This window comes from Vipera ursinii (assembly GCF_947247035.1).
Source record: "Vipera ursinii genome assembly, chromosome: 1".
In the NCBI taxonomy this organism is placed as follows: Eukaryota; Metazoa; Chordata; class Lepidosauria; order Squamata; family Viperidae; genus Vipera; species Vipera ursinii.
The window spans coordinates 179,272,442-179,298,488 of NC_139512.1; the positions used below are offsets into that span (position 1 = coordinate 179,272,442).

Here is a 26,047-nt window from a genome sequence, read left to right on the forward strand (position 1 = left end):
CTGACAGCTTTAAGTTGGGTGGACTTCTGGGAGCTGAAGTCCACACATCTTAAAATTGTCAAACACTGAAGAGACAATGCGGAATATCGACTCCTTGAAGGTGTCAAATGACCATCAGGTATTATTCCTATAATTCTGAAGTGTTAATGGCGAGTTTTTCATGATTCCATAAACCTATTGTTTTATATGGACTGTTCAAGCGCCCCAAATTAGTTTTGAGTTCAAATTGGACCTGTCGGGTGGGTAATTGACTTATAAAATTTCACACATGATATGTGAGAATTGTATTAGGGCTTAATTACAGCTCCCTGCATCCCATTGATATTGTACAGCTTAACTGATGCAACTATTGTTTAGGAATTTATTGGATTAATTCTCAGTAAGAAACTAAACCTGGGGGGCGTATTTCAGACAGGGAGAAATGCACATCATTAATGTATTTTCTCTGTCGGCTGCCTCGAGCTTCTTTCGACACGCATGCGAGTTGACAGCGACGAGTTCTTATGTCATCTCTACCTGTAATATTGCTTTATGATTGGACATAGAGCACGTTCGCATTCAGAAGCTGCAAAACTTCAGACAAAGCCAGATAATCGGTGAGAATTGGTTCCCCCCCCCTTTCTCGTATACACTTGATGACACGTTCGCGCGTTACCAGCCATAGCATTGTACGCTCGAGCTGAACGGCCTTGAAAACCTCGCTCGATGATTGCAGGGTCGTTGGTTAATGCCTGCGTGCGTTTGGTTCATCTCTCCGGCATCAATTGGATCGCCTCCGAGAGTCCGGAGCAGATGGGGCTGGAATAGCTCCTCCTCCGCCGCTTTGCTTTCGCGGAGGAAGAAACAGGAAGTGGAGGGTGAGGAGGAAACGCGTCCGAGCCGGGTCAGCTGCTCTCTTAGCCGGGCGTCTTGGCTCCCTTTGGCCGCCCCCTCTTTGATGGTGTTGCCTCTTGCAGAGAGGAGCGCACGAGACCCGTGGCGGGAGACAGAAATAGCCTGCTGGAGCCTACCGAGAGGCGGGTGAGAGGCGGCGAACAAAGCGAGTTTTTTCCTTCGCGAGGAAAGGAAGCGCGGGGGGGGGCTTTCCACGCAGCCTCGTATAGATTCCGTGTTTTAGCTTTATGGGCTTCAGCCTTTCTTAGACCCTACATATGGGGCTGGGCCGTAGCGATAATAGATTTTTTTTTAAAAAAAGTGCTTTGGCTATTTAGTTCTTTCCTGTGCCCTTCCAAATTTTGTCCCGTCTTTTCTGCTGCGCGGTGCGACATTTCCGTAAACCAGAGATTTTGGGGTGGGAAAGTTAACAATCGGGTCCTGCAGGGCGTTATCGAGACTCTGGGGAATGGGAAAAGATGACACAAGATGTTGCTGTCCGCGACGGAGCAGCCGTCCTGCCTTGTCTCGTAGTTTGTGAGGAAAGGAGGCATCCCAAAAAGATTCTGCTGAAATGAACAATTGCAAAATAGAGGATTGTTGAATGAATGAACCTTTATTGTCAAAGTACAACCATGTATACATTGAGATTGGCTGAGCCTCCCTTCGTGCCCTCACCCCCAACTTACAGCGACACAAACCTTCCATCTTATTACACCATGTGAGCTAATTGCACAACACACCGGCCTCGCAAGTCAATCATGCATAAAGTTTGTAAAATTATAAACCAATTATTATATGGTTGCATCTTTAGGAGTTGTGCAGTGAAAAGAACATTTTGTTCGGTCTGAGATTTTTTTACCCTTGTATGCTGAATTGCACTTGCTTACATACTTCCCCTAGGGTCGTTTTGAAAAGTGTAAGAACCCTTTGCCAATTAGGTGAATGAATGAATGCTTTTATTCACTGATCAGAATGGCAACTAGATAAATTGCTCCTATCTATTTTGAATTGTACACCTTTGGAACGAAGAGTGAGTGATGCACACTACATTTCCTAATACATTTTCCAATTTTGGGCTTCTGTTGGGATAGGCTTGTAGAGGCACTTTGATTTAAAACAGGATAGAACTACACTTGCATAAGGTTAAAGATATTCAGACCATTTCAGGTCATATAATTGATTACACCCATATTCAAATGAAATATGTGTAAGACGAATGAATGTTCCCTTTTGAACAGATACCTTGGATGCATTAAAGCTAGGATCCTGTTACCCTTTTTTTAAGAAAGATTGCATGGGAATCCTAGAAATAAAACTCCCTAAAATCCTTGTGGTGAGCATTGTTTTTAAGAAAAGGAAACTAAATTTTCATCGCATTAATGATATTAGTTAGAATAGTTACTACTTTTCAGCCCCATTAGTGCTGTGATCCTTGTCGTCCCCTTTGAACACTGTTTTATTCAAGCTGGTGATTTAATACAGAACGTTATTTTGTGATATACTTGGAAATTCAGACTTTTGTGTAACAGATTTTATCCAATATGGATTCTTAAGTTTGGGGCTTATGCTAAATAAAGAATTAAAGCATTCTGTTTTTTGAAAGAATTTTGTTCTTATCTCTAGGTAATAAACACTTCTAACAATTATTAAACATCAGAATTTATTAGAACATGGCAATTATTATAGTAGACTCTATAATTATTAAGATCAAATGTTGTATATCTTACAATTTCATTTTACACTTTAAGAAAAAAATAAAATGGAATTCTGTGCCAGCAACTGAAAACCCAATTTAAGGATTAAATTATCAGACTTCAAATATTTGGATCAATTATATGGCTTCATTGACTAACACATACTCTTGAGTCAATAAACTGCTCAGAATCACCTCAAAACACGAGATGGCCAGCCAATAAATTTAATAATAAATAGGTAAATTGTTGATATATTTTTGAGGTGATCTTAATAATACAATATTTTCTTCCACTTAAAATTGAGCTTATAGCAACATTAACTCTGCATGACATAGTTAATTATGGTTAACACAGTTCTAGGTTTGTACAACAATGGAAACCATGAACTATAGTTGAATGCAATTAGCTAATTTCCAGTTCAGTGTGTATTATAAAACACAGCCATCAATTCAGCTTGGTTGCAAGCTTGTACCATTGACAACAAGTTATATTAATCCTTATATTAAATTAAATTAATAGCCTTCAAATATAATGGTGCTAGCATTTATGAAGAAAACAATTCCTTACAGCCACATAACTTTAAACATAATTTTGGATTAAGTACTTTGGAATCCTATCAGAACCAGATTCTTTCAGTTTGAATTAAAATTGTTCCTGTTTGCCTACTTGTGCTATGGTGGTATGATCTGAAGAATCTCTACTGATATTAATTCAGCATGCATCTGCCTGAGAATAGAGTTTTACTTCCATTTTCCAAATGTGATGAAGGAACATATAAGTAGGAAGTGAATTATATTTGCTTAATGAATGCTCTTATTGCTGTGGCCAATCCATGCCAATTTTATGATAGTCATTGGTCACAAAATACTGATTACATCTACTCTCCAAAAATTTGGTATATATTTCAATACAGTATTGTGTATAAATATTTCTTTGATCATAATGCATTGATAACATACTTTCCCAAGACTTCCTGTTTCAAAGGCATTGTGGATAGAAATGGAATGAATAAGAGATTTTGTTTAAATATGCTGCAGCCCTGGAGAAGACAGGGATATTTAAAAATAAAAGAATTGCCATTGTAAGACTAGTTCTCAGTGTCTGAGACCAAGCAGCTAGATTTCCATAGAAAACCTACAAGCAGAAATCTGATAGTGGTTGCCATCACTTTATCTTCTGATAGTGGTTATTATCTCATTTTAACCTAGAGCCAGGTATGAAAAACTCAACTGCTTCTGAGTATATGGCATTTGTAGCCATGTTTGCATGATATACTAACTCATTAAATGATCCATAGTTTACTGAATTAACCCACAACTTCTTAAACCCACAACCTAACTACCCTGGCTGAGTTCCCAAAACACACTGAGCACAAAAAAGCCAACTACATTTTAGCTAGTAAATTGTAGGTCGTATTTGGCTGTCAAGACTGTTAGACAGTGGTAAATTTATGGAAGTGGTAAATTTATGATTTTGAATTATGCAAGCTGCATATTAATCTCAGAAGTACCTTTTTTTCATCCTGGCCTTGTTGGTTAGATGAAGAAAGAGGAAATATGGATTATCTGTTTGCTATGAGAAGTGAGCACATGCAAATGAACAACTATACAGACAGTTCTATTATTAGATGTTTGTGATGTAAATTGGACGGAACTTCTGATTAAAGGTGCAGAGTGTCAATATTGGATTCGTGACTCGTGAATTAAATTATTTTGTCTCTTAAAATACAAAATCTTTGGAAAAAGTGTTTTTAATTAAATGCTGCCTGGGTTAACTGACATACAGTACACAATATTACATGTTTGGAAAATAATATACTTTTACAAGTGGTATTTATACTATGCTTATGGGCTCTGATTATGAGTGTACAGTATTTTGGATTTGATTCCAGAAAGGTGTTTCACAATTTTTGTAGGCAGGGCATGAATGTAATGCTTACTGTATCTTCAGTTCTTTAAAGCAGGTTCTCATGCCAACTTTAGGAAACAGCTGAACAATCCTGGGAAAAGATGCTGGTACTTTTAAGATAAATCCTACATTTATATTCTGAAGTACTTTTTTAGAACTTAATAAATATTGCATAGCCATATACTAGCTTATTGTTGGGAAAAATCTGGACAAATTACTTACCGTATTTTCCGGCGTATAAGACGACTGGGCGTATAAGACGACCCCCAACTTTTGAGAAGATTTTCATGCGTTAAAAAGTCATCTTATACACCGGAAAATACGGTAGTTATGGACACAGAACTGGCAAAATTGCTGTGTTCAGAACATGCTTTGGACTATTTTTCTCTACATTTTTGTCAGGTTCTAAAGCCAAGCTTTTGTGTTCTTGCTGAAGATCAAGTGTGTTGAAGGACTGTAGACCTGACCGTTGGAACAGAGAAGGAATGAGTGAACCCACAGGGTGGGACTTTCAGAAAGGATTACTCAGTCCTATGAAACACAAAAGTATAACTGCTTTGATTGTGTTTGGCATAAGATAGGACAGAGAGACACTCTGACAGGCGTTCAAGATTTCTTTTATTGTACTTGACAACAAAAACCATTTCCTTGAAATCCCTGCGGTGACTGTTTTGGTCTTGCCTTGAAGGGCTGACAGATTGTTACCCTGACTAGCAGTTGTGATGATGGAAAAGCCTATGGTGGCTGTTTTCTGGAAAAGAAAGGGATCTGGATGGTTTTTTGGAAACGTCTGTCAGCCTTTCCAGGTAGACTAGACAGGAAACAACCAGATGAGCTAATTCAACTTTATTGTAAGGCTACATTAACAAAATCTTGCAAGTCTGACAGTAGAAATTCTCGCCATCCCTTTTACAAAAAGTTTCTTTCTCAGCCAGTTATGCAGCTGCTGGCTATGCCCTCTCTTGCCTAGGTAACATCTCCCCATCCCACCTCCCTCATTTCCTCATAACCATTACATCATCTTTGAGTTGAATTGTCATTACTTTTTTGTTTATAACCCTACTTTCTGCTTACATTGTTGTTTTGGAAACTTCATAACATTCTTACAGAATTAACCCGATTTGTAACATTCTTTTTCCCATACTACTCTCCGAACTAGTCATAGTTTTGTTGTTACATTGTCAAATGGCAACCTTTTACTTCCTTAATTCATACTTGTGAACATTAAACATGTCTAATCGACTCATCCATAATATAGTAAAATCTGGATCCAGGAAAAGAAGTATCTGCAAATGTTGGGAAACTAGCTTATTTTCAAAATGCTGTTGGGATTAGATAGTCAGGTGGCATCAATACTGTATATGCTTGACTCTTGGCAGGGCTTTTTTTCTCATAGAATGCTCAGAACGGTGTTCCGGCACATTTTTTTGGGGGGGGGAAAGCTCCCTCTATTGGCTTTTGAAAGCCTATTGCAGGCAATCTTGGCTCTTTTTTATGACTCGTGGACTTCAACTCCCAGAAATTCTGAGCCAGCCGTGCTGAGGGGAAAGGGAGAGGTTTCCAAGCTGAGCCATGCTGGCTCAGGAATTCTGGGAGTTGAAGTCCTTGAGTCATAAAAGAGCCATGGTTGCCTACTCTGCACTAGAGGAGGACATTAAAATTATTTACAGGGTTACTTCTTTAGGAACTAAACTTTTAGAATCTAAAACAGCTAATTCAAAAAAGCCAACAGGAAAGAACCTTACATTTTTCATCTGCTTCTGTCTTTTGGAAGGTAAAATTAGATAACAAAATAATCTATTTCCTATGTTAACGTCTCTGCAATGAAATCAATAAAGGTAACAGGAAAGAAATGAGAAACATTTTTCTCAATGTAATGTGTCTAATCTAGCTGATGCTAGAAAAAAATAGTATTTTTGTGCATACTCTTGAAAACTATTTTGAATCTAACCATCTATTATAATTAAACCACTTTAAATTAAACAATTCTTAAGAATGAAATATTCTTAATTTGGACTTTACTTTTACTGTTTGGACTGTTGTGTGTTTTGAAAAATAGATTATTTAGAATCTAGTTATGTTGCACTTCAGTCTTTAAATAATTAACCTAGTATATACATAACAATATATGATGTTTTCCATGGTGAACTTAACATCAATAGCAACATTCATTAAAAAGGCTAAAATAATTTCTGGTGGTATTATCTGTACATTAAAATTTTGTTTAGTCACAATCTTTCACTTTTCACATTCTGACAGTGGTCATGTATCCTAGCAAAAGATGTTACATATGTGCATAAGTGTAGTCAGTAGCATGTGCCTTTTTAAAAATATCAAACATGCAAAGAAACAAAAATAAGTCCAAAATATCTGTATTACATCCAGAAATGCCAACTTTGCAACCAATATTTCTCATCCATAACTATGGCACCCTAAAGATACCTGCATACATGCAAATGCTTCTCTGGTATCACTAACGCAGCAGGGATTCCTTTTTCCTTCCAGTAACAGATTGCTGGGAAATACCAAACATGGCCTTAAGAATTCCAATGTTTGTTACAAATTTTTCTGGATGTGGTTGGAAAGAGACCTAGAAATGCCAGCACAAATACATCACACTTGCTGAACGTGCACATGCAACTAATTACAATCTTCAATTATATGTGATATATCTAAAATGAGATGCAACTTGAAAACTGTTCCGTTTTGCGGCAAAACAATCCAGGACAAGTTGATCAGCAGAGCTTAGGAGAGGACTCATTAACACAATTTTTGGGAAGGAAAGAAACAGAACATCTTCCAACTGATGTTATGTAACATTTTCTGGGAGTTGAAGTCCACGAGTCATAAAAGAGCCAAGGTTGCCTACGCCTGGCCTATTGGCTTTTGAAAGCCAATAGGAATTGCTGCTGAGTGCGCCAAAAGACCTGGCCAGCTTTTGGGACATGACAATATTCAAGCACCACCAGTGCTTAACAAGGTGTCAAAAACTTGATGACTAAAAAAAGGGGGGTATTTTGGGTTTCATTGGTTAGATTCATTTATTGTTGTAGAAATAACTACGTAGTTTATAATATTATAGAAAAGCAAAAAGTTGAGGTTCAATGTTAATGCTTCCTTCTACTCCTGTAACAGGAAGTCAGAAGTCAGTGCCTTTTCTTTTGCCCTTCTCCCCCTCACTTTTCCCTTTTTCTCTCACCCTTCACTCGCAAAAGCCACCCCCACTCACTCACACTTTGCTCACAAAAGCCTCCAGTCGCTCTCACTCACTCCTCCGTCTCTTTCAAAGGCACCTCGTTCAGTCTCTCCCCCACTCACTCCCTCTCTTTCAAAGGCCTCTTGCTCGCTCACTTACTACCCCAACGCTACCAAACACCATTTGCTCATTCACTCACTCACTGCCCCATCGCTTCCAAACGCTTCCAAATGCCACTTGCTTACTCACTCACTGCATTTGGAAGCGACAGGGTAGTAAGTGAACGAGTGTCGGTGCTGGAGGCCATCAGCTGTTTAGCGCTGGAGACCACTGCCATGAGGAACACAGCTCTGGGTCGGGGTTCGGAGCAGCTCCGGGTGGGGGCTCAGCATGGGCTGCGGCGTCGCAACTGCTGGGAGGGGAATCCCCATGGCATGTGGCTCCGTGCCGCAGGGGTGGGGGTGCAAAGGATGAGCAGTGACGCTGTAGCAAGACACTGGCATCGCTTCCAGTGACAGTACCTCTGAGTTCCAGCACCTTTTTTTTTATTTAGAAAAAAAGCATTGACTCTTGGTATTTGCATGAAGAAATGTTCATCACCTTGACCTGCCTTTAACAATAACTAATAGCTTTTCAAAGGACATTGTCTTTCCCTTTTCCTATTTTTCTCTTCTTGCTTGTTAAGTAGCCTGCAGTTTGCAAATGACTCAGTGGTTTGTGGTTGGCTATGTGTGCTGGGCCTTCACAATAAAAATATAAATCAAAGTCTCTTCTCTGTTTCTCCGCTGTTGTCTTCACTGCCTCCTATTTTCTCCATATCTCCTCCAACTCTTTCAAATTCTCTGGTATTCCTTGTCTCACTAATTCATCTCTTAATTCACCAGTAAGTCCTTCCAGAAAGTTGTCATTCAAAGCAAGATCATTTTACATTCCACATCGTGAATACCAGTTCCAGCAAAATGTTGTATACAAGTCCATCCTGTGATTTACTTTCATTTACAATAGATGCTGAGCTCCAGGACCTCTTTCCCTTCTGCCTCTTCAGCATTCCAGTTCTGCCTATGACACTGCCAGACTTATCCATTCAGTTTGAAAAGCTGCTGAACCCATCTGCAAGCAAGGAAGAGGGCAGCATTGGAAGCTATTTAGCACTTACCATAAAAATAATATCCTAGGGATATGTAAAAACTTATATCCATCCATCCATTCATCTGTCTATCTTATCTGGTGACTATATTATTGGCATATTCTTAGCCAAAAAACATACATAGACACTTTTTGAGATTATGTTGCAATTTTATTCCCAATTTATTAATCTTGACACAGAAATAAAAATGGTTATTGCAGCTATTCATTTCTACTCTTAAAATGGACTGAGTTGAAATCTGATTGGGATCATTAATGAGAAGAGCTCCCTGGCTAGCTGCCCACTTTTTCAGTTCAATGAAAGTTTATGTGTGGGGTTGTGGCTTCTAATTATAGTAATTATTTGCAGATTGAAAGGTAAAAATAAAACCTACTTGTAGTTGAATTTGACTCCTGGTGATTGGTGATGTTAAAGTAGTTTGCTGCTGCCTTCTAGAATCTCTTGTTTTCTCAGTCTAATGTATGTTATTACACCATCTAATGTTGAGTATTGACATCTTTGTAGAAGCTGGTTTTATAGACACCACGTGGTTGGAAACACCTTTTAGTTTTGAATCTGAAGCACTGCACAGTTCTAATATCAGTCCCCCCTCAAGAATTTTTGTACATATTCCTTTTGGTTTTTTCCTCCTTATCTTTTTTTACTAATATTTGTTACATTAAAGTAAAAAGGTAAAAGTTCTGTTCTATATAATCCCAAAAATATACTCATATGCGTACAGTCTAATTTAACTCCAGGTTCTGTCTAATGTTACTGTCTTGCCTAATCTGACTGATTGATTATTTATTTATTTTACTTTCTGACCTTTTTGTTTCAGAGTGACTCAGGACAGATTTAATTTAGATTATTACTAAGTGGATGTTTAAAACTTTTTTTTTAAACTGACAACTGACATTTTCAAATTGCTAGTCTCAATTATGTGGGTCTCATACTTTGCTTCAAAGTAAGTAATTATATAGGCCATCATCCATGCTGTTCCATCTATTCATTTTATTCAATTTGCTTATGATTGGTACATTATTTCCTTGCTCTCTGTGCAGTAGCTCTGCTGGTAAGATGCGCTTCTTTAATACATCTTTAAAAAGTTGAACAGTACTTTATTTGGGAGTTTATGCTGTGCCATTTAATACTCTTATTTCAATATGGCTTTTTAGTATTATTGTAATCATCACAGTACAAATAAAAACATTTGAAAGTACACCAGGATGTAGCATCTGATAATACTGTAGGGGAACCTTACTATGGGTTGCCCGAGTATGTCTAAATTTTACTTTACTACTAGGACTTTCTACCTTCCTCCCCATTGATGCTAAGACCATCTACCATAGTACAAACAATTTTATTGTTTTATTTTTTATATTTTAATTCCATTTATACCCCGCCCTTCTCCGAAGACTCAGGGCGGCTTACAAGCTTATTGTGCCTATATACTGATTCCCTTCACAACAGACAACAGCTAACAATCTAGCTTTTAATATTTTTCAGTCTCATCAGAGGTTGCTCACTCCTTTTTATGTTTATATACCATGTATGTATCATTAACTATGTTTTCATAGTACATGAAGTCTGTAATGCTCTGCTTGGATTGGGTTTTTTTCTCTTTTGATAGGAAGATAGAAAAGATTGCTTGAATTCATGCTTACGATATAGTAGATTAATAAAAGGCAAATATCTCTGGACTTCCATATGTCAACGCTGCTAACATTGGATGTTCTTGCTTTGACAACATAAGGAGATGCAGCCTTTTTTTTCTTATGCTTTATTCTTAGAATTAGATGATACTGGGGTGGGGAGGAGGAGGTATGTGATGGGAGTTAGTTAGACATAACAATATTATAATAGTGTGTGAACTCAGGGTTTTTGAAATAAGAGATGATAAGAAATGGGTTGGAGAACTGGAGGGAAAGCCTGCATTTCAAACTAATTGGGAAATGTGATTTATGACTGTTAATTAGAGGAGGTAATTGTGTTTGATACTATGTGCTAAGGGGAGGGGAATTCAGATTTTGGTTTTGGCCATGTACATGCTATGCTTCTCGAATAAAGATTCTTTAAGGTAAACAATGCCTCAAAGTTCTTTGAAGAGTTTCATCTGTCGGAACCATGACATCATAGCTGTGACCTCAAGGAGTTTATAATATCTAAATGATGATCTGACTTTTATTGAAGTAAGTGAGTGAAATAGTAAACATGCATTTTCATTTTTCTTAGGATTCATGAAATGGCCACAGATGACAAAACATTTCCCACACTGGAATCTGTGAATGATTTGCTTTACTCTCCTGGCAGCCCATCTCACCTAACGCACTTCAAACCTTTGACTCCTGACCAGGATGAGCCTCCATTTAAATCTGCATACAGTTCTTTTGTAAATCTTTTTCGTTTCACTAAGGGTATGTTCAAATTATGTTTTGCGGTTTAATTTCTTCAGTATGAAAGAGGGCTTAAGGTCACTTGTGATTCTGAATCAGCCTCCATCCATTTGGTGACTTCCAGAGCTGTTGAAATACTACTAGTGCGTAAGCCCAAGACTTCCTATTTTCTTTCTCTTCTCTGGAATAAGAGGTTGGAAGTTTTGTCCCACTTTCAATTCACGTGGCTTCTTCTGAAGCCTGGAAGTGCACAGAAGGAGGTAAACATCACATTAACTGTAATTATATTGAAATTAGCCAACATCAGACTGATGATTTTGTTTGAGCGCATGATGCTAAATCTGACATGTGGTATTTGACAGTGTAAATAGTGAAGACAGCAGGCCGATTCTGGTCTTTCCGATTCCTTCATAGTTTGTAAATATGAAGAATTGATTCTTTCCACATGTATCAAATCAACCTAACCACTAAATGTGGTATGGCAAGTAAACAACTGTATAATTTCCCAACTCTTTTAAATTAAGTTGTGATCTTTATGCTATTATTTTTACTTAGTATCCCATTATATTCCTCTGCCATACATTGATTTTGAATTATAATTTTTATCTGTCTGATATATTTGAGTTTGAAGAAGAAAATGCTACCATTTAGCTTGATCACTCTTTCGCTTAGTACATAGATACAGAACCAATTATGACTCTCCCAGCATCTTATTGCAGTTTCTGAAGCTCTTTGAATAGGATTAAATGTTTTATTCTTTTCTCTGGGGACAGCTTGTAATGCTTGAAGAATCAAAATGAATGGTTTAAACTTGAAGAGGTTGAATGCACCATTTTATTCCCTTTAAGAACTGTGAAAAAAACCTCAAAATTGGGTACATTTTTTTTTACTATGGAGGGCTTAGAAGCTAAATGTATATCTTACAGTAGTGGCCAAAATTGTGGAAACCTTTTGGGAAAATGTATTTTTGAGGTTTGATGGCTAATAACACCACTTTTTTTGGAGTAGTACCATAAAATTATATATCAATGGAAAGATAATTTAATCAAGAATGTAATGCAACAAAGTTTGTTCAATTATCTGTATACCATGAAACATTATAGCCTAATAACCAGAAAAAGGAAGCACAACGTGCTTAGGTTGATATCAGATAGGTTTTCCTTCATCTGATTGTAGCCAATGAGCATGAGTGTTTAGAGAGCCAATCAGGTGTCATCTTGTTTTGGCAATGAGCCAATCAGATCACAGTAGGATTCAGTTATTGATGTCATGTATTGAAGCTGAGAGGAGGACATTTGTCAGTATGTTATGTGATCGCTATCCAGTTGGTTGGGTTTTTTTGTGTTTTTTCATTTAGTGAGCTTGTAAAATGTAATGAAATTAAAGTAATGGTGCAAAAATTTGACTGGATGCCCAGAAAGCGATGTAAAAGAGTATTATTAAGTGAACAAGGCTACAGTTATAAAGAAATTAGAAGAAAAATTGGTGGCATTTCTACTGTACACTTTTCCCAAAAGGTTTCCACAATTTTGGCCACTACGGTAAATCCTTGTAAGTCTTAAGGTATCTATTTTATTTCTTAACTGCCATCAAATCAACTGGAGAGTAAATTGGGCAGGATAAAAAATATAACCACTATATAAAAAGTTGAAGGCAACAAGTGGTACTAAAAAATTTAAAGAGAACTTGTTATCTTTCAGACTAGTAGAAAAATATAGCTTTTTCACAGTCTAATATTTGCCCTTTCTAGATGATGGACGACTTGCACCCTCTGTTGAGAGAACAGAGATTGGGCAGGGGGATCATCAGCAGACACTGAATGCGAATTGGTCAAGCCCAGAACACTCCTCAAGATCGCAGTCGTTGAGGTCATCCCCCGTAGCTTACAAAAAAACACAACCTGCGGGGGAGCTGCAGCGACGATCTTCTACATCATTAGGTAAGCGATCTGAGCTTGAAAAGGAGTCCGTTTTGTAAACTTTTATCCACCTTCAAAATTTTCCAAACATTCCCTCTAAAAGTGCTTTACAGGAGGACTGTAATTCAGTACTTGAAAATGGTTGTCCAGTCTCTTCTTAAAAGCTTCAAGTGATGGAGCACCCACAACTTCTGAAGACAACCCATTTCACTGGTTAATTGTTCTCACTGTTATGAAATTTCTCCTTAGTTCTAGGTTGCTTCTCTCCTTGATTAGTTTCCATCCAATTTTGTTAATTTTGTTTATTTTGAAAGGGGGCATGATTTTTATAATGTGACAAAATTAGAATTGAATTTGGGGAGAATAATATATGTGCAGGAATAAATAAAGACAGTGCCATGCTCATTCAGGTCAAAAACCTTGAGTACCTCTTCTTACTGTGTAATAGAGGGTGATTGTATGAATATTCATTTTTTTAGAATGAATAAATATATGTGTTGGTTAGTAAATAAAACTAACAATGATGTGTGTGATTTATGTATAGGATACCATTTTGATTTTAAATAAAAGTTCACACTTCTAATTATATATAGTATGGGAATGTTGCCAATGGAATCTAACATAGGTAGATGTTATGCAACTGTAAGTGATTTCTCAGTATGCATGGTGTATGGTTTCTGACACTATTTCAATTATAAATAAAAGATTCTTAATGTACAACAACCATTGGCACTTTAAGGAGAAAAATAGCATTGATTTAAGGAGCTTCAAATAATTTCCATGTGAAAAGGCAAACAATTCCTTGGAACTGGACAATTTCATAAGAGACCACTAATTTACATTATATCCCACAGTTGTATTTAAGGCAAATGATTGTTTTTTGCCCAGAGTGAATGGTTTGAGATGGGTGGCTATCCGAATGGGATGAATGAAAGAAAGAATGAATGAATAAGTGAATGAGTGAATGAATGAATGAATAAAAATAAGCTGTTAACATGAATAAAAGTAAACTTTTTAAAAAAAATGCTGAAAGCACACTTCAAAGGACATAGCTTCTCCTATCTGAAAATGTAAATCATGTTAGCCTTCAAGGTCTTACCTGAGCAGAATGTACTTTCCTTGCTAACAGAAGCAAAATTGATAGGAAGCTTCCCAGCCTCCTCCTTTGGCAAGGAGGAAGCCACTGGAAAGGGCTCCTTTTTTCTCTCCAATCTGACATGTATTCCCTGGTGCGTGGTGATGACATGATGACTTCATATAGATTTTAAACAGCATGAGGAATAAGACAGGGGTCCTCAACCCCCGGTCCATGGACTGACACTGGTCCGCAGCATGCCAGAAAACTGGGCCGCGCAAACAAGCGAAGCCCCATCCTCGGGATGTAGGCAGCATGCAAAAGCAGGCCCTTCCAGTCCTTGGAAAGACCTTTCTCCATGGAAGTGGTCCCTTGTGCCCAAAAGACCACTGGAATAAGACTCTCCATAAGAAATTTGACAGGGAACAGAACAGTAATCCTTAAGCGACACTTTCTGGAATGCTCTTCAGCTCATTTGAAAGCCTGAAGAATATCAACAAGGCAACGCATGTCTCCTGCCTCTTTCATCCAACAAGATGGCTAAAATAGAATCCCAACTCTGGCCTTAAAGCTGTGACGAAATACATTCTGAAAATGAAGTTTAGCCAACTTTTCTGCAGTTTGAAGGAAACTACTCTGGGATCTCCTCCTGAAAGAAGACGTTAAGATGTCAAGGGTCGCTTTCTTGAAAACAGATGATTTCTTCTCTCAAGATTGTAGCTCCACTTCCTCTTTAACAGGGGAATTACCTCTGTGGTTGGCCATCCCCCCTTATTAGCATTAACAAACTAAGCAAGGTAATGGTCACTTAAACATATGATTGGTTGAATTTGTCCAAGGACTTTGTTTGTATTCTTTGGGCTCTATAATTGTAATTCATCTAATACAGTTAGGCAACATATTGTTGTGCTTTGATACAAATTAAAAACTCAGTTGAGGCACATAGGTGATGGATTTTAATTGCTGCCGTGCAAAACCTGGCAGCATTGTTCCAGTGTGAATACCTCTGTAGTGCAGGCACTGGAAGAGCACTTGCTCTATGGTTTCTATGTGTCTACAGATGCATTGACTCTCTGGATAGGGATTTTTGCTGTATTGGCCTTCAAGGACAACTGACAGAAGGGTGTGACATTGTTTTTATTGTTTCAGCTACCTTACCAAGGTCTGTGAAGTTTTTATCCAAGATATTGTGCAACATTAGCAGTTAGGTTTTCCATTTATATCAAAGATTAATATGACCATTAATTGTCTGAAGAGTTTCTTCTACTCTGATGATGGTTGAACCTACCTTTGGCAAAGTTCCTGTGCAGAGATGTCTGCAGTGATAAGCTGAGTTCATACAATGTAATGTCATTGCTTATGATTTGCTGAATACATGGACCATTATATGTGGCTTAATTCAAATATAATGCAAAGGCATACATTATTTACAAATTACAGTGGTACAGATCACACGTTGTACTAATCCAAAATCATACAATTTTTGCTTTATCCATCACAGGAAATTTGGCAGTGTGGTCAATGAAATAGTGTTGCTTGGCAGGCACTCAGAATCATTCATTTTCCGTTGTGGCACCTGTTTATGGAATAGCCTCCCCCCTCCCCCCCCCAAAAAAGAGAGAGAGAGATACAGATGGTACTGACTCTTTTAGCTTTATGGAAAGCAGAAAAGGTTTTCCCCAAGCACTAGAATCAGGCTGTTGGTGAAACTGGCTTAGTATGATTGATTGATACAAGCTTTACTAGGGCCTCAATATTGTTTTTTTGTTTGTTTTTGTCAAATGGTTTTGTTCACCTATCAGGGTAAAAAACACTAAAAAACACTTCTCCACCATCTCAGCACATGGGCAGATTTACTTAACATCTCTCAGGATTTCCCTATATGGGTGGCTATATAACTTTGTTAAATAAATAAAATGTAATTCTGAAAGCTTTTGATTAATGTGCATGCTTCTGTTGCTATTTGATAAATGTTTCTAGCAAGAATAAAGAGATTTCTGCCATTTTAATATTAAAATGTTTGTGCAGGGGGCTCTACAGGATGTGCTCTATCATGTGGTGCCTGATTTAGCAGATTTATACGAGATTTCATAAGGTCTCAGTCTGGACTTTGTGCTCGACATTTGGGGCAAAAGGCACTGTTTCCTAGTTGTCAGTTCGCAGTGAAAAATGATTGCATTTGTACAACGTGGTGATCTTCAAATATGCACTCTTTTTTTTAAGCTTCCAGATTCCTCTATATTAGTGATCTGAACATACAATGTGATCGCAGGGTCAGCATTAGCTGGATTACTAGCCCTATAGAAACATTGTACTATGTAAAAGGAAAGATAGTATGGGGAGCAGTAGCTGCAGTTACAGTAGTTGATATTTCTTTATTAGGGTAAAAAACAGTAAAAAACACTTCCTCACCATCTTAGCACATGGGCAGATTTACCTAACACCTCTCAGGAACTCCTGAGAGCAGTTGTGATTTCTGGATTGTACAGGGGTCCCTCCACAACTACAGCACAATCCTGGCAAAAGACATACAGTATGGAGCTGCTAACAACTTTAAATATGTTCCCACACAAGCTCCAAAGCTTTTTTTAATTTGACCTAGAGATGGCTGCTTTAAAGATATCCCAGTTTGTCTACCATAAAATTTTAACTGCAGGAAAGTATTTTTCCAAACTTTTAGATATAGTCTTGATCCTTCAGTGAATTAGGTGGTGTTTTAGCTTATTACAATATTTGTATACATTATTTATTTAGTGTTTGTATTATTTTCATTAACTAGTCTTTAAATCTTTTAATAAACCCTGGAAAGTGACATCCATAATAAAAGAAGCATCTGTTATAACACCTGTTGAGTAGGTAGTTCTTCTTCAAGGTACAGTGTAGTTGTTCCATACATAAATCTGGATTTGATGTTCTATCGTAAATTTAACTCAAAACTGAAAAATCGAAGAAGTTTGTCTAAATTACCAGACTGGAAGGTGTAGCAATGCTATTTAGAAATGTCAAAAAAATCACCCATTATCAGCCATAGAAGTGGCACCATGCTCTTCCTGAGGAATTGGTGGCTGGCAAATAGATTCTAGCTGGGAGATGGCTGTTAGTAACACCCTCTGGCACAGCTTACAAAGACGAACCTTGTTTTTTCTTCCCAAGTTGGGAGTCTGGCCATTATACAACAATTGTTATTGTGCCTGTTTCTTGCTTTTGCTGCCAGGATTCCACATAACATAACTGGTATATAAAACAGGGCATTCAGTGGAGCCATGTTTGTTCTGCTACACAAGAGACCAAAATAAAATGCCTGGCTAATGGAGAACTATGGAATTGGTAAGAAACTTGAGGCACTTTTCTTTTTAAATATGAAAGAATCCTTAGTGGGAAAACGCAACAAAGAGAAGGAGGCTTGCAAAACTGGTGAGTCTGTATTCAGGAGCTCTAATAAAATGCACAAAATCTTTCTCCGGTAATATGCTGATGTTGCTGTTGTTAATATGTGGCTGGCTGGTTGATGTAATACAAGAAATTAAACGGACTAATGGAAGATTAATTAATTGCTGTATACAAAGCTACCATTTGACTTCAGAAAATGGGACTCAATTAGCTGGCTTTAAAGCCAGTTAATATTTTCTCCCTGAAACAGTTGACTGAGATGAATAGCTTCCATGGATTCCTACGCTGCTGAGGTGCAGATTTGAGGTGATTTGAGGTGATTTTTTTAAACTAAACTGTTTAGGTTTGTGTGCTTTTATAGCCTTGATTTCAAAAATACTTGTAAATCTTTGGATTTACCTAAGTCTTTTTTTCTCTTTTTTAAAGTGCTCAGAATTGGTGAGATCTTTTTCCTATTCAGGGTCTATATTCTAACTCTCAAAACAAAACAAAATAATAAAAATTTAATAGCAAATGTTATATTTGGTGATTTTTCTCTGCAATATTTATTGTTCCCATTCTTTTTCAATCAATAATCAGGGATTTTTGCTGACTTAGCCCTAAGGAGTGGGATATAAGGTTTTAATGTTTGTAATGGCACATAATCAATGGATCATAAACTCCTAAACACCTATTAAAACAGATTGTAATATTTGGGATTTTAATACTAGTTCTGTGTCTAGAGCACAGATATTTTTGCTTAATAACTCCGTTTGAAATTGACACTCTCATTTGCCTTTCATTCCTCAGACTTCTATTGCTATTTTTGGGAAGAACCCAAATAGACTTGTAATTATTCAAGGCATTTCAGCTCTTAATTAAAATAAGAAAAGCCCAGGATTGAGGATAAGGTGAAAAAAAATCCTCAAAAAAGGAAATGGCTGCATCTGTACTGTTGTGGTGAGAATGGGGATGTGCATGGAGTCAGTTTGGGTCAATTCAACGTGAAGAAGACTTTTTTGTGTGTGTAAATCAGAAATATTCATGGTTGAAACTAAATGCTGTATTTCTGAATTGCATTTCTGGGAAGCGAGGTCTGTTGAATCAATCCAGGTTTTTTTCAAATACATAAATTTGTCTGTCATGGTTCCAACAGACAGAGATAAATAAAGCAGAACTCCAAGGCTTGGAAATTCCTCAAAGAACATGTTAATTAGTTACAAACTATCAGCACATCAAAAGTGAAACCAAGTCTAAAGACACATAACAATTCCTCAATACAAAGTTAAGAAATCCCACCCCTAAGGCAATGCAAGCAGCTATGTTCCCCAATACATCTTCTTAGTGGACTTTTCAGTCTCGGGCACAGCCAATGACCTTGATTCCCATGGGATAAAAGTTTATTTAGGACTAGCGAAGCACCTGGCAAAACCCCCTCCCTCCATTCTGTGTGTCAACTAAAAATGAGTAGGAAAAATGGCTGCAGCCATGCTTATTTTTAGAGTTGACATTACCATTTTATAACATATAACTTTCTTTGAACTGATAAATGCTTTCTGTTTATTTAAAGATAAATGAATTGGCTATTTGAAAACTGGCTATAATTGAAAATGGCTATTTTTCACAAAACGTGGCTTTGGATAATTACAAGGACAGATACTTAAATTTAGGACATTACCACTGCATTGATCTCAGTTTGAAAAAGAGAGAACTGAAGTTAAAGTTTCTGTATAACATTTTTGTATTCTAAAGGGATTTCCACTAATTGTTCATGGAAATCTCATGTGGCAACTACTGTCTTTTGCTTTCAGACAATCGAAGAAAAGATCCTCCTCTTAGTGGTCATGATCCTAGGACAGCTGTTCAACTTAGAAGCCTCAGTACAGTTTTAAAACGCCTCAAAGAAATCATGGAAGGAAAAAGCCAGGTATCGCTTTATGCCTGCTTTTATAGTTTTGAGTAATCCTGAAATCAGTTCTGTGTTTGTTTGTTTTTATAAAATCCCTTTTTGTACTTTGAACTTGTATAGAGACTTATAGAACATTGCTACCGCTAAATATATTTTCAAGCAATGAGGGCAAGGGCTGTCTACTAATTTTGACAATAATAGCAAATCAGTTTTCATACCTTTCCAGTACAATATATCTGGGTTCCTTCTCATTTGTAAGTTGGAAAATTTTCTTTCCTCTAGCAACCTTTTACTAAATCAAATCCTATTGCTTAAGGATTAAATTCAGAGCATTACATAAGCGAAATCCTTTGGCTTGGGTAAACTAAGCAGGACATAACTTTTTAAAAGATGAGAGTAGTGCAAATGTATATCACTTCTTGGCCTTTTGGCTAAGATCAAGTGTAGTATTAATTCTCTATTATCTGTTTTATAGCAACTATGAAGATTGGAGCTTTTTGGCACATTATAAACCCGCTTGCATATGACTATGTTCTGAATCTAATTTGAGTTTCATACCTCAACTCTATTCAGCCTGCAAATTAATATTATAATCTAATTTTGGACTTGTGACATCTCATAATATGACTTACATTCAGAAATAGAAAGAACATTTGTGCAACTGTTTCCTTGATTAAACAGCAAATTTCTTCCATAGGACAGTGACCTCAAACAATACTGGATGCCAGATAGCCAGTGTAAAGAGTGTTACGACTGTAGTGAAAAATTCACTACTTTTAGGCGCAGACATCACTGTCGGTTATGTGGGCAAATTTTCTGTAGCCGATGCTGTAACCAGGAAATCCCTGGAAAATTTATGGGTTACACAGGTAAGACAAAGTACAATTAAACATCTAGCTTTTGAGAAGATGTAGAAATTATCCTTCTGCTGGAATTGGTGGGTGAGGATGAATGTCATATTGACCCAAAACATAGTGGATGAAACAGCCAGTAAGAATTCATGAGCAGTAATATCTATACTAGGAAGACTTTTGTGGTAAACCCATGAATATGCAACCATATAAAGCCTTGCCATTCCCAGAAATTGTTAGGATAGTCATCCATCTTGTTTCTAGACCTGCAGCTGTTCCTCCAAGTAATTTTACCAGGTTGATAAATGGATGGCAAGAATGGAAAGGCCAGGCCAACCTAAGTTCCATGTGATGAAGCCAGCATTCTGGTTGCAACACTTCAGTTAAAAATTAGCATGACGTGGGTGGGCTTGAGGTTGCATTTTACTATGAAACATATTTTACTAGAATGTCTTCAGTACTTGTATATGTTGCAAGCCTTGGTGCATGCAGTATATGTTTCTGTTCAAAATCTAGCTCACATTCTCTGTAGTGGTGTTGATCTCTAAGTTTTCTTTAGGTTCTTGATACAAGGCATGATAAAAGAATTTTCTTACCTTTGAAATAAAGTGAATACAGTAGGAACTATCTGTTTTTCATGCCACAATTTTTAGAATAAAATCTTCAGATTATAAAGCAATCTCTTCTATTTCTCATAGGTGATCTGAGAGCTTGCACTTATTGTCGCAAAATAGCCTTAAGCTATGCGCACTCCACAGATGGTAACACCATTGGGGAAGACTTGAGCGCTTTATCCGATTCATCAAGCTGTTTATCACTATTGGATCCTGGGGAACCCCGCACTCCTGTAGGTAGCAGAAAAGCTAGTCGTAATATTTTCCTGGAAGAAGATCTTGCCTGGCAAAGGTATCAATGCCTTTATATTTAAGTGCTTAGAAAATCTATTCTTTCTTCAGTCTTAGACTAATTTTGTAACACCCGATTAGAAAGCATTGTTCAGACAACTTTAATTATTACTTTGGCATTCTTTAGCTGCACAGTTGAACATTGTTTCAGGACACTATGGCCTCTGCCAGTAGATGCAATTCCTATATTGTCATATTGAAAATTGGTCACATTTCAGTCACTGTGATCCAGTGTTGACGTTTCTCATCAAGAAAATACTGTAGCAGAGCTCCATCTTGTAGCCTGAGTCCTCAGCTCTGTTACTTTCATTCCTTCTTTCTAAATTGAAAATTAGTTTTTCCAAAAACATAAAACTACATTTTCTACCAGCATATTTATCATGTTGCATCGAAAATTGGAAGATGTCTCTGAGTATATACGGCTAGTCCTCACTCAGCATCTCTCTGTTCAAAGTTACGACGGCACTGAAAAAGTGGTCCATGAAATACAGCTGTTGCAGTGCCCCTGTGGTCATGTGAACAAAATTTGGGCCTGCCCAATTTACAGCTGTACCACCCCGCCACTGCTCCCCCCAGCCGACCCTGCCTCCCCTCTTTTAGACTTACCATTCTGGTCACATGTAGGGGAGGCGCTATGGGGCGGTGGGTGGGAGCTAGAGACAGGTGCTATGGACAGGCACAGGGAACAGAGATCTAAGCATATGTTTGCTGTGCCACAGTGCGCCACTATCAGCCAGTGTCTTATTTTGCGCCACATTATTTCATGCTGGCCTTTTGTGCACCAGCCAGGGCTGCCTTTTGTGCCAGCACAGCTGGGTCTTCCTTTCATGCAGCCTTTATTTTGTGCACCAGCTGGGTCCTTTGGTGAAAGAAAGCTGGTGGGAAAGAAGGTACCAGCTCTGCTCCTAAAATGGAGGCAGTCCCCTGCCTTCTTTCAAGAATGGCTTGGATTTGTCTGGGTCCTCGCCTAAAGACCAATGGGATTGCCACACAGCCACGTGACATTTCACTTAGCGATTGCATTTTTATTGAGTGTCAGAGTTGCCAGAAGTAATTAGGATTATTAAGTGAGGACTACCTATAGAGAATACTTTGCCTTGCAGCATCAATGTTGCTCAGTTAATTAACTGTTTCTTGGGAAAAGATTTTATACTGCTCAAAAAAATAAAGGGAACACTTAAACAACACAATGTACTGTATTTAATAGCAGGATGTCTTATTTTCTGTTCCCTTTATTTTTTTGAGCAGTATATATAGAGCGGTGCCTTACCTCCTTTTCCAAAAGAACCAAAAAAGGGAAAAAAAACCCTCCACACAAAGTTTTCAAATAAATTATTATTATTATTATTATTAATTTAATTTATATACCGCCCTTCTCTCAAGAGACTCAGGGCGGTTAACAGGGCAATACATAAAAATCAGATACAAAAATTAAAATTATTAAAACATGATTAAACAATGCCCATAATAATACAAATTTAAAATTGAAGTCATAATAAAAATCCCACCCCATCCCATCAGGCCAGGCCCGCTTCTTTAAAGAGATGGGTTTTAAGGTCGCGCTGGAAGGAGCGGAGATCGGGCGCCATCCGGAGCTCTACCGGAAGATGGTTCCATAAATCCGGTGCACCCACAGAGAACGCTCTCCCCCTGGGGGTCACCAGTCGGCATTCTTTGACCGGCGGCACCCTGAGGAGGCCCTCTCTGTGGGAGCGTACTGGGCGGAGGGAAGTTGACGCCGGCTGCAGGTGCTCCCCAAGGTATTCTGGACCCATGCCATGGAGGGCTTTGTAGGTCATTACCAACACCTTGAACCTCACCTGGAAGACAACTGGCAACCAATGCAGCTCGCGGAGCAAAGGTGTGACACGGGAGTATCGGGAAACCCCCGATACAACTCTCGCTGCTGCATTCTGTACCAGTTGGAGCCTCCGAGTGGTCTTCAAGGGTAGCCCCATGTAGAGAGCGTTGCAGTAATCAAGACGAGAGGTCACGAGCGCATGAGTGACCGTGCGCAAGGCATCCCGGTCTAGATAGGGCCGCAACTGGCGCACCAGGCGAACCTGGGCGAACGCCCCCCTAGTTACAGCTACAATATGGTCTTCTAAAGAGAGCTGTGAATCTAGGAGGACTCCCAAGTTGCGAGCCCTATCTACAGGAGGTAATGACTCACCCCCCATAATGAGGGGTGGGATATCCTGAATATCCCGAGATGCCGGTATGCACAGCCACTCCGTCTTGTCAGGGTTGAGACGAAGCCTGTTCCTCCCCATCCAGACCCGGACCGCCTCCAGGCACCGGGACATCACGTCGAGGGCATCACTGGGGTGGTTTGGGGTCGAAATGAAAAGTTGGGTATCATCAGCATACTGATGATACCCAACTCCAAAACCACGAATGATCTCACCCAGCGGTTTCATGTAGATGTTGAACAGAAGGGGCGAGAGGACCGACCCCTGAGGGACTCCACAAGCGAGAGGCCTCGCGGTTGACCTCTGCCCCCCTGCCAACACCGACTGCGAGCGTCCCAGGAGATAGGAGGAGAACCACTGAAGAACCGTGCCTCCCACTCCCAATCCCCTGAGACGCCGCAGCAAGATACCATGGTCGATGGTATCGAAAGCCGCTGAGAGGTCTAATAGGAGTAGAACAGAGGAATATCCTCTGTCCCGAGCCCTCCAGAGATCATTCACCAGCGCGACCAATGCCGTCTCCGTGCTGTACCCGGGCCTGAAGCCCGATTGGTACGGGTCTAGATAATCCGCTTCATCCAGGACCAGAGGGAGCTGGTGCGCCACCACACTCTCAACAACCTTCGCAAGGAAGCGAAGGTTGGAGACCGGACGAAAGTTATTCAAAACAGCCGGATCCAAGGCAGGCTTCTTGAGGAGAGGTCTCACCACCGCCTCTTTCAAGGCGGCGGGAAAACTACCCTCACTCAAAGAAGCAGATATAACCGCCTGGAACCAGCCTCGTGTCTCCTCCCGGGCTGCATAAACCAGCCAGGAAGGGCACGGGTCCAATAAACATGTGGTGGAGCTCAGCCTCCCCATGATCCTGTCCACTTCCTCCGGAGTCACAGGATCGAACTCCTCCCAGGTGACATTGACAAGATCGCTCGTGTCCTGATCGTCCGATACTGCCCAGTCGGAGTCCAAACCGGTCCGAATCCGAGCGATTTTGTCCGACAGATGTTGACTAAATTCCTCGGCACGCCCCTGCAAGGGATCCTCACTAACCTCCTGGTTAAGGAGGGAGCGGGTCACCCTAAACAGGGCGGCCGGGCGATTATCTGCGGACGCGATGAGGGCAGCGAAGTAGTTAGATCTCGCTACCCTCATCGCAGCGAGATAAGACCTAATATGGGTTCTTAGTCGCAATCGGTCGGATTCAGATCGGCTGGACCTCCAAACGCTCTCTAGGCCCCGTCTCCGACGCTTCATCTCCCGGAGCTCCGCGGAAAACCATGGAGCCCATTGGGATCTGCGCCGGGTCAGGGGCCGCAAGGGTACAACTCGGTCAAGTGCCTCCGTGGCCGTCCTTTCCCAGGCTTCCACTAAGGCATCCGCCGAGCTGTGAGCTGGGGAGGCAGGTGGGGCCCCCAGCGCTGCCTGAAACCTCTCAGGGTCCATTAAGCGCCTGGGGCGGAACCATCTAGTTGGCTCAACAACCCCACAGTGGGGAGTGGCAAAACGGAAGACCAGCCGCAGGAGATGATGATCGGTCCATGACAGGGGCATAACAATTGGGGAGCCCCCACCAAGATCATCTAACCACCGACCAGATAAGAAAACCAAGTCAAGGGTGTGACCTCCCTCATGGGTCGGTCCATGAATTACCTGCGTCAGGTCCATGGCCGTCATGGAAGCCATGAACTCCCGAGCTAACTCAGATGCTCCTCCCAGGGATGGTAGATTGAAGTCTCCCAAAACTATAAGTTTAGGAAACTCAATCACCAGCCCTGAGAGGATATCGAGAAGCTCAGGCAGGGCTGCTGCTACGCGACTAAGCGAAAGGTACGCGAGCAGCAAGCCCAACTGCGCCCTAGGACCAAACCTCAATAAGAGAGATTCACACCCGACTATCTGAGGAACGGTGGCCTCCTGCGGACATAAGGTCTCCCTCATAACTACAGCCACTCCCCCGCCCCTACCCTGAGTCCGAGACCGGTGTAGCACCCGGAAGCCTGGTGGGCAAAGATCAACCAGGGGGATACCACCCTCTGGGCCCAACCAGGTCTCCGTAATGCAAGCCAGGTCCGCTTGCTCACCCTCGACTAAATCCCGGACGAGGGGAGCCTTATTAGCAACGGACCTGGCATTTAGGTACACCAGTCGGAGCTCAGGTGGCTGCACATCCCCGCTCCCAGAACCTTGGGTCGAAGGCAGAGGGTCGGAGCGCCTCACCGCTTGTAAATAGCGGAGAGGCCCTCCCGGAGGTCGATACGGCCCTCTGATCTTACACCTGCAGCCATTCCCTATCGTCGTGGGAATTGGCAATCCCACGACCCGCTCCAGAGCTCCAGAGATGACCGACCCCGGCTCCCCCTCAACGCGATCTACCCTAGGCCTGGTCTGAGCAGCAGTTGGCGGATTACCCCCCTCTCCAACCAACCACAACCCTCCCCCCTCCCTAACCCTACAAAAAATTTGGCTAAAAAAGTAATCAGGGGCCTCTTGTTAAATTTATATCTTGGGCCCCTGTTTCTGCCCGGCCATCTCTCAGGGTCCCAACAGTCAGACCCGTCATCAAGAGGCGAATTAAAAGATAAGGCGGGTCGCTCCCAGGATGGGGGGGCACCCCTGAGAGCGAGTAAAACCGGCGGCA

At 40.0% G+C, this 26,047-nt stretch overlaps 1 protein-coding gene across 2 annotated transcripts in view; it reads left to right on the forward strand.

Moving 5' to 3' along the window:
- The first annotated feature begins 843 nt into the window (after positions 1–843).
- Positions 844–26,047, forward strand: part of PIKFYVE (phosphoinositide kinase, FYVE-type zinc finger containing) — a 90,791-nt gene continuing 65,587 nt past the window's right edge. For both annotated transcript variants that reach the window (XM_083354388.1, XM_083354389.1), the window contains exons 1-6: positions 844–1,020; positions 11,033–11,214; positions 12,944–13,132; positions 19,367–19,482; positions 20,162–20,333; positions 21,014–21,221. In XM_083354388.1, coding sequence (XP_083210514.1) covers positions 938–1,020; positions 11,033–11,214; positions 12,944–13,132; positions 19,367–19,482; positions 20,162–20,333; positions 21,014–21,221 — 950 coding nt within the window. In that variant the 5' untranslated portion in view covers positions 844–937. The remainder of the gene's footprint in view (positions 1,021–11,032; positions 11,215–12,943; positions 13,133–19,366; positions 19,483–20,161; positions 20,334–21,013; positions 21,222–26,047) is intronic.